Raw genomic sequence first — 18,308 nt, 5'->3', positions numbered from 1 at the left:
ACTACTCCATTTTGTTGAGGAGTACGAGGTACAGAAAAGTTATGACCAATACCATGTTCATCACAAAACTTTTCATATAAAGAATTGTCAAGTTCTTTTCCATGATCCGTACGAATGTTAGAAATAACAAATCCTTTTTCATTTTGAACTCTTCTACAAAGTTTAGTGAAATTAGGATAAGCCTCATTCTTATGAGCTAGGAACATCACCCATGTATATCTAGAGAAATCATCAACAACAACAAGACAATAATAGTTTCCACAAAGACTTGGAGAGCGAGTTGGTCCAAACAAATCCATATGAAGTAATTGCAAAGGTCTAGTAGTTGAAACAACATTTTTGGACTTAAAAGAAACCTTGGTTTGTTTTCCTTGTTGGCAAGGACCACAAAGTCTATCTTTTTCAAATTTGATTTTAGGAAGACCTTTTACCAAATTTTTTCTAGAGAGTTTTGAAATAGCATCCATACTTGCATGTCCTAGGCGCCTATGCCAAAGCCAACTATTTTCACTCAAAGCGGAAAAACATTTTATATCACAATTACTTAAATCATTGAGATTAAAAACATATACATTTTCAAGTCTTTGTCCAACGAAGAGTGTCTTGTTGCTTTTGACATTTTCAATGATACATTTGGATTTTTCAAAGATAACACGATTTCCTCTATCACATAATTGACTTATGCTAAGAAGATTGTGTTTTAAACCACTAACAAGTAAAACATCTTCAATAATAGGAGAATTACCTATATCACCGATTCCTATGATTTTGCCTTTGTTGTTGTCTCCAAATGTGACATGTCCACCATCTTTAGGCGAAAGAGAATTGAAAGCCCTCTTGTCACCGGTCATGTGTCTTGAACATCCACTATCAAGGTACCAACTTCCTTCCTTGAGAGAACTTTTGAAGCATACCTACAATAGCACATCAATTCTTGACTTTTGGTACCCAAATCATCTTGGGTCCTTGAAGGTTAGCATTGATACGGTTCTTAGGAACCCAGACCTTTTTTGCATTAGAAGATGAGTATCCTTTCATAGGACATGTAGGAGAAATATGACCAATTTTACCACAATAATGACATGTCAATTTAGAATGGCTAGAAGGAGGAACATCTTTTTCAAAAAGATTTTTGTGTTGAGTGGGATTATAACCAATTCCGGCCTTGTGAAAAGAAACTATTTGTTTTCCAAGAAGAATGTCTAAACTTTCTTTTCCATTAGTGAGTTTTGAAAGAGAATTAGTTAAATCATCAATTTGTTTTTCTAAAGATTCGTTTTTGGAAGTATCCTTCAAATACTCTTTTTCTTTTTCCAAAGAGGTTCTTAAACTTTCATTTTCTTCCTCCAAAATATCTTTCTCTTCAATTAAATCATCTATTTCTAGTGAAAGATCTTTAGCAACCTTTTTAAGAAATTTGTTTTTAGAAACAACCTTTTCAAATTCTACTTTCAACTCTTTATAGGCAATAAATAATTCATCAAAGGAATAGGATGAGTCGAGATCTACCTCGTTTTCTTCGATGGCCATGAAACACAAGTTAGCGACCTCTTGTTGCTCATCGTCCTCATCGGAGCTACTATCGTCACTATTGTCCCATGCGGCCATCATAGCTCTCTTTTTGTCCTTCTTTGAATATTTTTTTGCATATGGACATTCACTTTTGATGTGGCCGGGCTTCTTGCACTCATAGCAAATGATTGGATCCTTTTTACTATTTTCTTCTTTGCCTCCATCTTTTCTTGAAAATCCTCTGCCTTTGTGAGATGCTCTATTTTTGAGGAGTTTCTTGAACGTTTTTGTGATGAGCGCCATTTCATCATCCTCACTTTCGTTGCTTGAATCCTCCTTGCTTTTTGATTTGCTTGTTGTACTTTTGAAGGCAAGATCCTTAACTTTCTTCTCTTTTTCACCCTTGAGGTTGTGATGCATTTCCTCCGTCATGAGAGATCCCATGAGCTTGTCCATCGTGTATGTTGAGAAATCTTTGGATTGTAGGATGATGGAGGTGGTAGTGTCCCAATTGGTTGGCATGGAACGGAGCACCTTCCTTGTCATTTCGGATTGACTGTAAATCTTTCCAAGAGCTTTTAAACCGTTAGTAATACTAGCAAATCTAGCAAACATTTGAGATATAGATTCATCCGGTTTCATTTTGAAGAGCTCATAGCTATGCACAAGAATATCAATTTTGGACTCCTTAACTTGACTATCTCCTTCATGTGACATTTCTAACTTATCCCATATTTCTTTAGCCGATTCACATGCGGAAACACAATCATATTCATTGGGAGTAATAGCACAAAAAAGAAGGTTCATAGCTCTATAGTTCTTTTCTATTGAAGCCTTTTCCAAATGACTCCACTCATAATCTGGTTTAGGCATAGTCTCTTCTCCAACTTTCTTAGTAGGAATAATGGGACCATTTTTGATAATTTTCCATAGATCATAATCCGTGGATTGAATAAAGATCATCATTCTATTTTTCCAATGAGAGTAATTTTCTCCGGTGAACAAGGGAGGTCTATTGGACAATTGACCTTCGATACAAGAAACATTACTAGTGGTTGCCATGGATCTTAACTCTTAGATGGTTAAATCTACAAACAAGAGCCGAGGCTCTGATACCAATTGTTACCCAAATTATGCAACCTAGAGGGGGGGTGAATAGGATTGCTAGTAATAATTACCAATAAAAATTTATCTCTAACAATATATGCAAACAATAAGTATGCAATCAAAATAGAGAGATAGAGAGATAGAACCCGTTTATAGTGGTTCGGTCCGGATTTGTCCACGGTCCGGCCCTACTCCACTTCTCCTCAAGCAATTACTTGAAGGTTAGACTAATCTTTAAAAGATTACAACTTGTAAGTCTTGCGGGTGCTTACAAGAACCGAATGCCTCTAGCTTTCCCGAGGAGCTAGCACAACCGCAAGAATTTTCTCCGAAAACTTCTCAAAAACAATAACACCCAAATTCCAACCCGAATTTGGTCTTCTAAGCTTTCAAGTGTTTGACTCAAACACTCACTTAGGAAATACAAGTATGTGAAGAAGGTATGAAAATTATCGCTCACGACTTGTACAAATTTTCTCTCAAGAATAATATGAAAGTGGAAGAACAATGAGAATTTTTGGCTTTGATCTTTTGAGAATTTGCTCTTGCAATAATATGGAATGTTGTAGCTTGTGTATGTACTCATTAATGAGTTCTTGATGCCTTATATAGCCATCCATATGCTTCCTAGCCGTTGGAAACTAGCCGTTGGAAACTAGCCGTTGGAACTAGCCGTTGGAAACTAGCCGTTGGAAACTAGCCGTTTGAAACTAGCCGTTGGAAACTAGCCGTTTGATAGAGTGGTCATCCGGGTGGTCGTCCGGTTGTCACAGCTTTCTGTTCAGACAGCCGGCTTGTCAGCCGGTTCGTCAACCTGTGGCTCACAATTTCATCTAAATAAACCGTTAAAGCATGTATTGAGCTCAATAAAGTCTTTGTAAATATAAATCATGAATCCAAGAGACTTTATGCTATATTTCAAGGTCACGAAAATATTTAATTCGGGAATCGACTTTTCGATAATTTTGTATTTGCCGAATAAAAATATCATTGAATTAATCATCAAAATAATTAATAGAGATGCATATAAATTTTCACAAATTATAATGCATACATTTTTCAACATAATCTTATATATGTTTACAATGCAAAAACAAACAAAGAACTTTATATGTGTATTATTTTGCCACATAAATAAATACACACAAAAAAACGTAATAAGTGTGACAAAAAATAAACATATAGCCTTATAACATTATACATGAGATTCTGTCCTTTCTAACTCTAAAAAAAATGGGAAAAAAAAGAAGAGGAGATCTTGTAACTTCTTTCCCTTTGTCGCCGTCGCCTTCTTCATGGTCGATTTTGCATCACATGTAACTTAATACTCTTCACCCCTTGAACAACTGCACAAATAATAAGTCAGTAAGGCCACTGCGCGGACCAATTCAATAAAGTAGAACATATAATGATCAGAGTTTGATATAATCATATCTACTCGCAATCAAAATCCTAACTTATATATTATTAACTGTTCAATTGTGCTTTGCTAATGAGTTCCTATATATACCTTGAACTGGAGTCAGTTACCAACATTGATATAACCATATATAACCCTATATATTTGTTGAACAGAACATCATATATAATGTCTCATGAGATAGTAGATCGTATATAACGTTATATAAATCAGAAACTATATATACATATATGCAAAAGAGACAGAACATCATATATAATGTCTCACGAGACAGTATATTGTATATAACGTTATATAAATCAGAAACTCTATATACATATATGCAAAAGCAATAGAACATCATATAAAATGACTTACGAGACAGTAGATCATATATAATGTTATATAAATCAGAAACTATATATACATATATGCAAAAGCGACGAAGGGCGGCGATCGACGACGAAGGACGACGGCGAGGAGGAGTGCGATGTCAGCTACGAAGGGTGATCGACGACGAAGGAAGTCTGGGACGTGGGTTGATCTCTGTTTTTCGTCCGTTGATCTGGTTGTTGGAGTGACGACGGCAATCGAGTGCTTGACGACGGCGACGAAGACGACGCCGGTATTTGAGTGCTTGAGAACGGCGACAACGATCGAGTGCTTCTCGCCGATCGAGGACGACGAAGAAGGGCTGACGCCGAAGAAGCCCGACGATCGAGTGCTTCTCGTCTGGGTTTTGTTCTTCTGGAAAAGGTGCTTCTCGTCTGGGTTTTGTTCTTCTGGTTTTGTTCTTCTGGAAAAGGTTCTTCTCGTCTGGTTTTTGTTCTTCTGGAAAAGAAAAAGGGGGGAGGGGGGGGGGGGGGTTAGGGATGGGTTTTATAATGGAGGAATCCGAGAAAAAAAAGGGAATGGAGAAAAAAACGGGATAAAAGATTTTTTGAAAGCAGGGGTATATTAGACTAACCAGGGTTATTATATTTTTACTAATAGGTTAGTGGACTTAGGGGGTTATAGAATTTAGAAATGGACTTAGTGGGTTTGGAAAGTGGTATAGTAGACCTGTGAAAAATTCTCCCTTGTTTTTATCCACACAAATTTACATTGTTGTCCTTTGAATATGTGAAAAATTTGTAGTAAATAGTATTGAAAAAAGGGCACCATGGTAAACTTATGTGAATAAAGACAGAAAATAGAATGTGAATTATTAAAAAAAAGAGTGTGAAAATCACTACCCATAATATAATCGAAAATGCTATTCAAGCTTATGTATTCCACATGTAAAACTCAACATAATAACATCCAATCCATGATGATAATATGTTAGATATAATTGATTTTGATTATGTTCTACGACAAAATAAATTGATTTATGAAAAGCTTACCCATAATATAATCGAAAATGCTACTCAAGCTTATGTATTCCACATGTAAAACTCAACATAATAACATCCAATCCATGATGATAATTTGTTAGATATAATTGATTTTGATTATGTTCTACGACAAAATAAATTGCTTTATGAAAAGCTTTTTATTTTTCGACAAGTAATATGGTTGGCCTTGCATAATTCAATTTCAAATGTAATGGCCAGGGCAAATTTTGCCCAGCTGGAATTCTCAAATACTTGCATGATTTCGTCTGTCCATATGGATAACCAACCCGTAGCGGATATTGTATCTAATTGGGTGGCTCCAGATGTATCGAAATTCAAAGCAAATTGTGATAAGGCTTTCAAAGAGGGGGACACCAATAACAAAGTGACAGTGGTGATACGAGATCATACAGGAGCGACCATGGATGGGAGAGCTAAATCTTTCAATATTCTCTCAACCCTTCAAGGAGAATTGGTAGCTATCAGGGAAGCTTGTTCCATGGTCTCCAAGTCAAGCTGGCAAGGGGTTACGGTGGAGTTAGATTGTAAGGAAGCCATCCATCTTAGCTCTTCAGAAATTGTTCCCCCGTGGGAGGTTGCTGCAGTGGTTTTGGACATAAGGGAGTTGGCCAGAGCAAGTGGAATCATTTTCAACTCGTCACATAGCCAACAAAGCTGCCCATACCATTGCTGCGTTAGCCAAGTCAGGGAATTTACCTTGTAATTGGTGTCTAGTCCCCCGTTATCTCTTCTTTCTATTTTAGAGTTTAACTCTCTTTCGTAGGCTCTTTTGTAAGCCTACGGGCCTTGTTAAACAATAAATATATTATATATATGTGTGTGTGTGTAAATTTTTGGACTACAACACATTTTGATACAGTGTCGAAAATGAATCATTTAAAAGCAACAGTATTGAACCTTGGCCCAAAACTCTTTTAATTGTGGCGCTTGAAATCCCTTTTTAAGTAGTACTATTGGATTTTGGACATAAGCTCTTTCGGTCTATCTATTTTGTTGCCTTCTAGTCCACTTCGGTCCAATTAAATGAAATGGAAGCCGAAGAACCAAGCCCAAATCAGTTTTATCACAAAGTGGTTGACTGGTTTTGAGATTGGTCCACCGACAGAGATTTCAATCTCTGTATTTTGTTCAACTGCTTTTGTTGACTTGAGAGCTTGGGAGTTGACACTCGACGCTGAAAAATACGGCTCAACATTTCTCTAGTGCATTCAAGGAAAGACAATATCTCTGCATGTGTAGATTTTATGGCTCAACGTTCACTTGCAATAAATGAAGATCAATATCAACAGAATAGATTTGCATCTTAAAGGAAAATTTTCAACGGTTCGAATATTCAAGCTATAAAATGGAAGAGGTTTAGTAGCTACAAGAGATACAGAACAACCAAGTTTCATCGGATTACAAGTGCAATATTCATCCTTTCCTACATTTCATTTTTTATACAATTACTTTGAGAGATTTGTGAGCAAAAATTGTCATATTTACTCTTTGAGGAGTGTTGTAATTGTGAGCTACAAATTCTATTATCTTTGAGAGATTAAATGTTTGAGAAATCAAACACTGGTTTTGTAATTCCAAAAACAGAGGTTTTGTTTTTGGAAGGGTTTTTTTGAGGATTTTGTACTTTAAATCCTTGCGATTGTCTAGCTCTTTCAGAAAGCTAGGAGCGACAGTAATTGTAAGCACCCGCAAGGCTTATTGATGTAATTCCATTTTTATTAGTGGAACCTTCAAGCGATTGCCTTGGAGAGAAGTGGAGTAGGCTAGACCGTGGACAAATTCAAACCGAACCACTATAAACTGGTTTTGCGCTTCTTAACTCTCTCCATATATTTACTAATTAGTTATTTGCCTTTGTAGCTTTTAGTTGATAATTTTTAATTAGCAACCTTATTCACCCCCTCTGCTGCCTAGGTAACATAATCCATTCGATATCATCTTTTGTTTACAAGTATCAGACCTAACATTTATTTCCATACTGAATCGTAGTAGTGTGCTACATTATTCGAATAAAATGAAGTTACACAATATCAGATGAACGTGGAAATATTATTTTTTTAGAAGATTCAAACCTTTAAATGTTTTTATTTTTTGGAAAGTAAATTTTTTTTTTTTTGAAAAAGATGTAGCAATTACACTCCGCTTATGATTTTTTCTCCTTCGAGATACGACGACTCCGCTACTCTACACAAGCGAGTTAAGAGTACATCATAACTACTTTTAATATCATATTACAACTTGCATTGCAATTCTTTTGTAAGGAAAAAGTCTACGTACTAACTCAATTCCGGACACAATTGCATTAAGAATCGTTCGATGCATGTGAGTATTCTTATTGTTTAGAAATTTTTTTTTTAAAAACTTTGTTAAAGTATTTGGACTTAGGCACTCATCCTGACGAGAAAAATAAAAAAGGTTGACCAAAATTTCAAAAAGTTCAGAAAAGACAGATAAAACAATAATGTAATTTTCTTTCAATTTTTTTCCTTCTTTATTGAAGAACTTTTCTTAAATTCTTTTCTCTGACAAATGATTAGTTTAAGAAAAAAGAACTAAGAAAATTAACAATAATTTCAAAAAACACAAACAAAAATACACGTCCCTTAATTTAGGGAAAAACCATGAGCTAGCAAAAGTATCAAATCTGCCAGGTGCCGAAACCACCACCCTCAACAATAACTCCCTTGGTAGAATTGACCCAAAACCATACGTTCATATATACCATTAGGTGAACAATACTGGAAGATGCCACAACCGTTGATCTGATTATTTCCTCTGCCGAAAACATGCATGCCAAGAAAACTCACTTCTAAGGTCGTAAATACAATAACAAGCAACAATCTATACAGTATACATAGAAGAAGCATTTATTTGAAAAACAAAAAGAAAACTATTTGTCGATAGCTTATTTACACCAGATTCTGGACACGACTCTATTTGAAGTTGACATTACAACTAAACAAGATACAGTAGCATAAAACAGAGCTATCTATTCATAAAACTACAATCTGGGAGGAGGTCACTGGGGAGGGCTTATGTTGTCAAGGATCCAAAGCCAATTTAATCCCTTTCTTGCCGGATATTCAGGCATCTCCCAACTGGAGTACGAAATCAAAACTTATATATAGCTTATGGTAACTGTGAAGACTACTTGCCAAACCTAGAGCACATCTTGACAGCAGCATCGAAGAAACCTGCACCGAGAACAGATTTTTTGAAAAAACCCGAGAGAGAGAGAGAGAGAGAGAGAGAGAGAGAGAGAGAGAGAGAGAGAGAGAGAGAGAGAGAGAGAGAGAAGTATAGCAAACCCCCTATTAGTCACATATTATCAGGTTGTACCTACTTTGTTACTGACCAAGGAGTACTTAATCAAATCACGAGATTAGTTTGGACTCTTTGGAGCATGGACAATTCTCTGCTTTATGAAGCCGTAGTTTAAAGCTCAAGCACACATCACAAATTAGTATGAAGGGGCTTTGATCTTGAACTGTGTTTGAGATTCAGGACAAAACATGCAAGAGATTCAACACCCATCCATACTAGTACTACTATGTAAGGCACCACGACAAGATTGAAAAAATCATAATTAACAAACTAATGAAGCAAATCAAGGAGTTTGTTAGTGCTTCATAGAGAATAACGTACTGGGAAATCTGTGTCCTGTATCTGGAATCAATCATTCATTTGACGCAAGAGGCTGAAGCACCAACTCGTCATCCTCTGTTTGAGGTTTTGCTCTCCTTCCAAGGGAGAAAGGTCGGAGGACACATCGTGACAAGCGACTCAATGGGTCCTGCAGTCCTTCCATCTCATAGTGTCCAAATCGCCAATCACGATCAATGTAAGGCCGCCTTACAGGTTCGTCAAGGCCTCCTGTTGAAACAAGGAAAATGAGAAACCCATCATGTGGCTGATCAGTGAGTAAATCGACATTAAATATTACTACCACCAAGCATATCACTAGGAGCCTCTACCAAAGTTACAGGAGAGTTTTAATTTCCGATGTACCAAAAACAAAAAGTTACAGGAGAGTTTTATACACTAACAATGTGATAGTCATAAACGAGGACTGGGGAAAAAGCAAGTGCTCTTGTGTTCGGATATTTGTGCACCAGTCAGTGTCTGAATGTAGAAAAAGTACAAGAAGATATAACATCTGTTACTAACATGGCAGTAACATCCCTAACAGTAACCTTAAAATGTAAGAGCGTATCATGTTTAATGAGTGCAGGAAGATCCACCAAAGTTTGATACACACACAAACGGCACCTATCCCCTAAATACCTAATTTAAATCCTACCCAGATTAGTATTGTAGTTTAGGGATGTAGCATTTGATAGGGACAGAACCACAAAGAAAGATCTAAGGGCCGGTTAAATAAGTTTCCGCATAGTAAGGTGAAATAAGCAACGAAGGCAAGAAAGTGGCATTCCAATGTGGAGTAGAAATCCGAACTACATTTCTTACCTGCATACATTAAACCGTGCTTATTAGCTGCTCGATAAAATGGTCTTGTTTTTCTCTCTTTAGCAGCTCTCTGGAGTTCATTCCATGCTTGTTTCCTGTCTTCACGTGTAACCTTACCAGTCATTGCCACCTGAAATTTAAAATCCAAGCTAAATTATCAGCAAAATCAACACAACAATAAGGAAAGGACACAGCAACTGAAACAAAACACACACACACACAACTTTACTTTGGAAAACAAATGATACGAAGGACGAGGTATCCGTGCAAGATTATTGGCACGATCAACCGCTACAAGCCCAAACTTGGGACCATAGCCGTCAGCCCACTCCCAGTTATCAGAAATAGTCCAAAACAGGTACCCAAGCACAGGTACACCCTGTAAAATAAACAAAAGCAGATCTAATGACTTATAAAGTCAAAGATGAAAGCTATTCAAGAACATTTTAAAAGTGGACGTTCAGGGTCAAAACCATGATCATGGCCGCATAAATTGCAAGTAAATGCTCCAACAAGTATGGTTTTCTGATCAAATCTGTCTCATCAGAAACACCATTTTCAGTAATGATAAAAGGCACATTCAGATGTTTGTATCTTTCATGGAACTGAAGTAGCATGCGGTACAAGCCATCTGGATATATTCCACGTCCAGATTCACTGAACTCATCAGTCTCTACTAGCTTCATTCCAGCACCACACACGACTTCCTGATCAATGAACAAAAATATAAGAACTACCTGGATATTATTAAACTAAATATGCATAGCACAGTTATCTTGCTTAGAGATAAGCAGAACCTGCCCATAATAGTTTATTCCAATATAATCCAACTTGCCAGCAATACTATCCAAATATGGGAAGAGAGTCAAAGAGTTAGCCAGTGTAACGGCAGGAACATCAAAGAGACCATATGGCCGCATAAAGGAGACATGGTGTGCTACTCCAACGATTGAATTCGATGAGGTGCTGCAGGAAAAGAAAACAATACTCAGTAAAACAACTCTGTTATCCTAAGTTACCAAAATTGTCATCACTCTCCAAATTCTAGAAGTGTCAGTTGGGGGACAAAACTTACAAACAACAAGAAGATGTGACTCACATACATGCACAATGGTATAACACAGAAGTTTTTGTATAGAAGGTTCTCCAAGTTAAGAAGCACCTCTTTAATCAGTTCAAACCATGATTTGTTCATCAGAAAGAGGTAATCTAATATTCTAATATATATGTCGAGATTATAGAAAATCTCGTGACGGAGAGTAGTAGAAAGTATCCTTTCTGCCTGAAGTCTCATGGCTCCCAGTGTCCCACTGAAGTATGCAACTCAAATAGAAGGTGGGCCTGCAGAAAAACGATCTTGTACCCCCAAGGCATTGCAGGTTAGCAAGTGTAGATATGTTCATTTTGTTTGCATTTTGTGTATCAAGCAGACAAAAATAAGTACAAGCTATTTAGATACCTACATATATCACCATGCATTTGTTTCTTAAAACTCATGGTTTCAAAATGTAGTAGATATAGTCATCACAAGTTTCTCTGTGGTGTTTCCTGAAATATATAAAATCATAGGTACTGAACGAAACCTTTTCTCATGGATATAATCAAAGGCCTTTGAGTGGGCTACTGCTATCCAGTGCATGGCTTGATGGAAAACACCAGTAGGTAGAGCAGAAGTAGCAACTTCCAGCATATCGGGATTACCACCGGGCCAAGCACCAGCACAATAAGTAAGCAAACAAAAGACATGAGGCTCATTAAATGTTATCCAATAGTCTACAATATCTGAGACCCCATCCACAACAAGCCTGCAAAATGAAAGATCATAAGAGGATTAGTAAATGTTTAGTTCAACTGAGTTACTCGTGCAGGAAGAAGCCTAACCTTGTAAAATCCATGAAATAGTCCACAGTTTTCTCCAGCTTCCATCCTCCGTACTCTCCAGCCCAAGGTGGAAGTGAATGATGGAACAGGGTCAGCATCACCTTCATACCATACGAGCGAACCCTACTGATAATCCATTTATATCGTTCCAATGCGGCATAATTGACCTGACAGATTATAAAACAACTGAATTTGGTGGAATTTTTAACCGCACAATCACTTCATTTCCTATGCACATTTACAAAAAAAATAGATATCCTTATGATGATAATTTAAACTTAGTTTGACTAAAAATTTACATTGTCAATCAAGTTTAAACAAAATGGCAATGTGATAAACTAAGCACGCACGGATGAACATACACCCTAGTTGGAAAAAGACTTACAGCTTCGTTACTCCCATTGATTGGCTCGACTGGCATGATCCTTGTCCAATCTACACCCATTCGGAAGACACGAACACCAGTGGCTTTAGCCAGTTGCAATTCTGTATCAGGATCAGACCAAAACCTTAGCCTCTCCTCCCTGAAAGTAATTCATCACAGTACATTTCTTCCAAAGTCAACCATAAGCCCATTCTACACAAAAAAAACTTTCTGATTCCCAGGAATAAGCTTTTTTATTCTTCGATCAAAACATGTGAAAGGTATATAGTTAAGAAAGAGCTAATTAGCCTATATAGTCTGACCACAATTCAGCACGTAAAATTCAAGCACCAAAATACAGAGCAGGGCTTACGGGTGTGGAACGTTGTGCCAAGCAGCTACTTTATGATGACATTCTTCAGGTGTTGCAGGCTCTTCCTCTTCTGTATATTTCTCGAATCCCCTGATCATTGCCTCCATAGCTATTTTAATGGGCTTCTTTCTTTTCGCTCTTGTTTTACCATCTATCACGGGCAATGAAACTTGCTGATTTCTGCCATCAGCGGAAGCAGAGCCCATTATTGCATCTGCTGGTTGCAGGTTATGATGCAACAGCGATTCTGACTTGTCACAAGGGTTGTCTTCTGCAAACTCGAGCCAAGCATCATGAAGCCTGTCTTCAACGTGTGCTGGAGCAGTTGCCAATCCAAAGAAGAACTCCTTTTCACCTTCTACAGCGAAACACAATTCAGTTACATATTTAGATCCTTGATAATCAAGAACTGGTCAAATGTGTTCGTACACAGCAAAAACCATGATATCTCAAACCCTCACCATGGAAACAATGGATAACGCCATGTAAACTTCGATTAATGTCAGAAATGCTTTCAATGATTGTATCAAAATTATCAGAAAAGATCACAATTCTACTTACCAAACTCCAAAGTACAGGCTCCTCCAAACTCCAAAGTAATAAGTAAGCCAAAAGAATCAAATACCTACAGATCACTAATGGCGTGCTGGACGGTGGACACACTACCGAATGTGTGAGTGTCATTTATAAGTTAGTGAATTGACAAGTTAACTTAACTGTAAGCCTTCTGTTTGTTTAGTTATACACTAACAATAATTGAAACAACAGATGCAACGTCGCTTTGATATGAAACCCCCAAGAGGCAAAGGAGATGATGGTAGAGCAAACCATCAAAGAATACAAAGAACCACCTTGAACTAAGCCTAGAAACACAAACAACCCAAGAGCCAGGACAAGCACAAAGTTTGCAAAAACTGTAGACAAAGCTTAGTCGGCGAACCACATAAACTTGTGTTACTGAGTGGTTTCGATTTTTTCTCTATGTTTCTGCATTCATATTCCCCTATATCCTGCGTTTAGGTTCCGCATATACCCAACCACCCCCACTTGACACACTTTCTGCTCGTCCAATGACGCACCCGTGTAGCTGCTAAATTAGTGAAAACTAGATATATAATTGGGACCCCTTTTTTTAAATGTGGACACTTCAACGTACGATTTGTCTATCCCAATACACTCTACAGACGTTCTAACTAAAAGACCCTCCATAACCAGCTTGCTTTTATTTCATAAAGTAGCATGTTGAAGCTCAATTAACAGGAACTCAAGAAGAGCAAGCTTAGGGTTGAGTTCGAACCACAGCTCTGCACAAGCAGAGCTCAAATTTAGCAAACTGAGCAAAACTGCCTTAGAAATTGCAATAATAACAACTCAAACATAATATCGATTCCAATCAGTTCGTAACTAAAACTCCTCTAATTTGGAATTATTGAGCTCTTCGACACTGATAAAAGTACCAGTACTACTTATAAACAGCAAGGGATGCATGCAACAGCAATCACTAAAAACCAAAGTAAACATTTTCTCTACTCCAGGTTTGCAAAAGCGTTAAACTAGGTTTTCTTAATTTGGAGGAGTGAGTGAAGTGATAAGTATACCGGAGGAGGGAGAGACGTTGAAGGAGGCGAGGATGTCGGAGGAGTCGTCGATGGGAGAGCGGAAGGGGCGGAGGTTCTTACGGCGGTAAAAGGAGAAAGACACGGCGTTGGCTGCGACGGTGACCGTGACTAGGATGCCGGCGATCTTGGTCGCCGCCACGAACAGTGCCACCACAATCGCCATTGTTTGTTGTTGTAGAACAACTTGTTGGTTTGAGTGAACACGAAGAGAAGCGAAGCGAAGCGAAGCGTAGAGATGAGACGAGATGCGTTATCCACGTGTCCTGTGATAGTTAACGTAAACGACTCTCACAATGCTTCCACCCACAAAGAGCGTGGAATACACGCAACAGATATCAATGGAATGAATTTCCGACGTACCAAAAAAAAAACAGAAAAGGAATATCAAAGGAACGCGGATAAAAAAAAATAAAAATCAAATGGAACTGGTAGGAGAGTATATATTAATCAGTTTTGCTATTGTCAACCCACTGGGCTGACGATAAACATACTAAAAGACAAAAAAAATACGTATTTTTGTGCATTTCTTACATCTTTTAATACACATTCACATACCTACTATCGTCAGCCCATTGAGCTGATTTTAGAATTTTCCTATATTAATTGGACATTATCCCCCCCTTCAAGTCTTGGTATTCTCACCTTGTACCTTAATGTTCCAGAAATGCTAGGGACAAAAAAAATTTACCCCTAAAGTACCCCGAAAAGATCAACTAGTGGTTGAGATTCACTTTGATGTGTGTGACATAATCATCAAAGTGATTCTCAACCATTGATTGCTGTTTTCGGGGTACTTTCGGGATAAGTTTTATTTGTACCTGACATTCTATGATCCCAATTTCAGACTCCTCCTCCACTTAAAACCGTCTAATTATTCCCAATACGGCTCAAAAACCAAACGTCTCATAAAAGTACTTTCTTTTGATATCTCGAGGTGTCCATACTAATTTGCACATACCTAATTAGTCTCGGAAAAGTTAATCTCATCATCTACTAGTAGCCAGTGGGGACTAATTTAAAACAAGAATAAAACTCTGTATGAATTGGCTAGCTCCTACAAGATCATCGAAACCTAATTCCGATGAGGGAGCAATCATTAAGCCCCAAATTGTAACCGCTAAGCCAACCTCTTGGGTTTTTTTTCCGACTCAATTACTTGATGGAATGGGCTAGGTGTAGCAACATGATATTTCTACACATTAAACCTAACTTATACCTAAGGAAATAAATATTCCTATCTATACTACTTCTTTTAAATGTACGAAACTGTTTCCTCTTTTTTACTTTTCACAAATGCCCCAAGGACTTACAATTAATACTAATCCTATCCTACACCTGTTTCCAACAGACACAGTACAACGGGTACAACCAAAACAATACAACAGGCACCATTTCCCTGACAACGGTAACAAGCGACTAACGCCTCCCAAGAAGCACCCCTTCAATCCTTCTTTGCAATGGTTCGCCTATAAATATAAACGGTAAAACGCCAATTCCTTCCTGCACGTGCACTTCTTTGCAATCCGTCCTTGTTTTCACCATTATCCCGTAGCACCGGCCAGTAAGGCCGCCGCCCTGACACCTGTGTTCGCCATTGTCTATCGCCTAGAATGGCTTTCAAACGGAATCTTCTGACTCCACACGGTAAGCATCCCAAAGGTATTAATCTGACTTCGAGTTCCAGTCTTCCAGATCATAATGTGAATGGTTAGGGAGAAAATTGTCGCACTTAAGATGTTTGATGAATTGCTTCTATCGGCATCGCACTCTCCACCTTATGCAAACACGTTTCGCATATTACGTATTTTTCCTTTCCCATTCTCTTATGGTATGTGCACATTCAACATCTCATTGCCATGGGAAACCAATGAAAGACAAAGAAGACCCGACAGTAGATAGATCATAGAAAAGTTAACACGCTTTTTTCAAAAGGGTTAGCAAGTTAGTGCTACAACCAAGTACTTTACGTTCCTACACTATCTCTGAAGTACTTTTGATCTTTATTTCCCATGACATATGTGAAGTAAACAAATACAATATTTATGATATTCTGAAGTTTCTAAATCATCAATCCAGAAAAGAGGTGTAAGTTGTAGTGTTGTTAACTGTAGGGTATGAGATATAAACTGATCAGTTTGGAAAAAAAAAAAAACCAATGAAATTGTGACAAGCTATTTGAGTTCATGCACATGTCCACTGGAGTTAAGAAGGTAAATTTCCTTCCAATAGTACATCTATATATATGTCAACTTGACTGTTAAAAAATAAGGTACAACTTAAAAGGTTGCTTGCAAACTGTAAATTAGTTGAGGTTTACCTCATGGTATAGCTTGCTATATGCGTGGAAGAAGGGTTGGATGATGAAATGCAATTAGTTTGCTACATGGAATCTCTTCACATGTATGATTTTATGACGGACATTACGATGTATACCACAACTTTTTAAAGTTGCCTACATGGGATCACTTCAAGAGTATTTTCTTCCAACGGGAGCAATCACATAATATACTTAACCAAGTTATATTCTGTTAAATTTTAAAGACAAACTATCTTTGAAATGCTCAATCAAAAACAAGAGCTCACCATGTCTCTAAACTTAGTTAGTCGATCAACTTTTCGTCTTCGTTTCTCGGGCTAGGAATTTATCATAGTACCTCTTAAGGGTGGTACATTCTTATTGTCAATGTTTAAATCTTGACCATGTTATTGGTGATGATCGCGCGTGTTCTTTAGCCTTGATGCAGCCTTTTCTAACTGTATTGCTTTTTGATGTTTTATTGAAGAACCATTCTAGGGCAAGTGGTTGGCCAAAGCACATTGCTTACTCTGCTTCCCTTGCTAACTGATGAAGCTGAACCAGCTAGAATGGCTATGGATGGAAGAACAATCTTTGAATTTTGTTAATTTCTAGGGAGACGCTTAACTCCTTAACAAATCTTCTTGGGGGACGTTCAATCCACTCACAAATTGATCGTTGCTTATCTATATGATATTAAACCAGTTCTGAATTCTTGGCGAAGTCGGTCCAATATTCTTTGTAAGAAGGTGAAGTTTTTCTATTTTGTTTAAATGAGGAGATGATGGTCCTTGTCAAGTTTTTTGGTACAACTGAAATGGAGAAGATTGATCATCGGAGATTGCATTTTACATTTGCTGCTTTGGTTATTTCTTTTTGGTATTGGTAATGAAGAGTGTCCCGATGAACCGGACTAATCCCGCCTCTACCACAGCCCTTTCCATGCATTTGCGCTTTGGTTATTTCGTCTTTTGGTCTTTCCTGTATCTAGCACTTCTTGTGAAAAATAGATTGTCATAGTTAGTACTTGTTACGATTTAGGTTTTAATACCATGTATAAACATTAGTTGTATTGCACTTACCTTGTGGCCTTGTTCATTGGAACATAATCCATACTGCATACGCACAAATACAAACAACATACACTTATGCTATAGCAGAAATCTTTGATTGGAAATAGCCCTATAGTTGTCGATAAGAGAGTTTTGCAAAAAACTAACCCAGAGAGATAGTAGTCCAATCACTGAGCAACCATGAAATGAAATGCAATAAAGATAAATCCTCAAAATTAACATTTTGAAATCGCAGAAACGTTAGTTGCATACTTCAATGCCATTTGTGCTCTTAATTTGGAAAATATCACGTGCGATCGAGGCACGTGCACCTTTACTAGTCCAACTAAAAGACTAAACAACAAATCTCAACTCAGACCGATAAGCTAAAAACCTCCTTTGTTGTGATAGTATTTCTTCAAAGGTCTATGTCTCCCCTTTCGTACCTACACCTCTCATGGTGTGTGGAGATGAGACGAATAGAAAACGTACAAAAGTGGTCTTTTGAGTTTGTGGTTGAGTTAATTGGCATGTGTTTGGGTGATATAGGACAATAGTTTCTGAAAAATGACTTCAGCTATTGCCCTTTTTTTTTTTTTTTTTGCCAAGATAACGTTGTTGGTGCAATGATGCACTACCAATTTTGTTTGGCAATTTCTTTTGTATCCCATTTTCAACCAACTTCCTTAAACAATATATCACTGCGTGTCACCGACGAATATCATAGACTTCACAAAGATTTTCTTGAACATACTTGGGAGCGGAAAGTATAATTAGGATGATTGAATCTTAAGACTAGTAACTTGTCTTTAGGCGGATTGGGAAATCCTGTAGTGTAAGA

The 18,308-nt window shown here is 37.5% G+C and overlaps 1 protein-coding gene and 1 long non-coding RNA gene across 3 annotated transcripts; one reads left to right on the top strand and one right to left on the bottom strand.

Moving 5' to 3' along the window:
• Positions 1 to 8,266: 8,266 nt before the first annotated feature.
• LOC131315942 (beta-glucosidase-like SFR2, chloroplastic) lies at positions 8,267 to 14,361 on the bottom strand. Of its 2 annotated transcripts, none has more exons than XM_058345189.1 (11): positions 14,099 to 14,361; positions 12,501 to 12,858; positions 12,149 to 12,287; positions 11,764 to 11,930; positions 11,466 to 11,687; positions 10,680 to 10,848; positions 10,356 to 10,589; positions 10,112 to 10,261; positions 9,883 to 10,012; positions 9,061 to 9,288; positions 8,267 to 8,609 (listed from the first exon to the last, which is right to left on the bottom strand). In XM_058345189.1, the coding sequence occupies exons 1-10, from the start codon at positions 14,280 to 14,282 to the stop codon at positions 9,092 to 9,094; spliced, it is 1,950 nt and encodes a 649-aa protein (XP_058201172.1). In that variant the 5' UTR covers positions 14,283 to 14,361; the 3' UTR covers positions 8,267 to 8,609; positions 9,061 to 9,091. The 2 variants fall into 2 exon arrangements, with proteins under 2 accessions (XP_058201172.1, XP_058201173.1); XM_058345190.1 differs by having other exon boundaries at positions 12,501 to 12,855.
• Positions 14,362 to 15,360: 999 nt separating this feature from the next.
• On the top strand, positions 15,361 to 17,528 carry LOC131316067 (uncharacterized). Its single transcript, XR_009196996.1, has 2 exons — positions 15,361 to 15,778; positions 16,903 to 17,528. It is a non-coding gene; the product is annotated as an uncharacterized LOC131316067 (long non-coding RNA).
• The last annotated feature ends 780 nt before the right edge of the window (positions 17,529 to 18,308 follow it).

The sequence above is a fragment of the Rhododendron vialii genome, chromosome 2a (genome assembly GCF_030253575.1).
Source record: "Rhododendron vialii isolate Sample 1 chromosome 2a, ASM3025357v1".
NCBI lineage: Eukaryota > Viridiplantae > Streptophyta > Magnoliopsida > Ericales > Ericaceae > Rhododendron > Rhododendron vialii.
The sequence above is the reverse complement of the archived record's forward strand: the minus strand, read 5'-3'. Positions and strand labels throughout refer to the sequence as shown.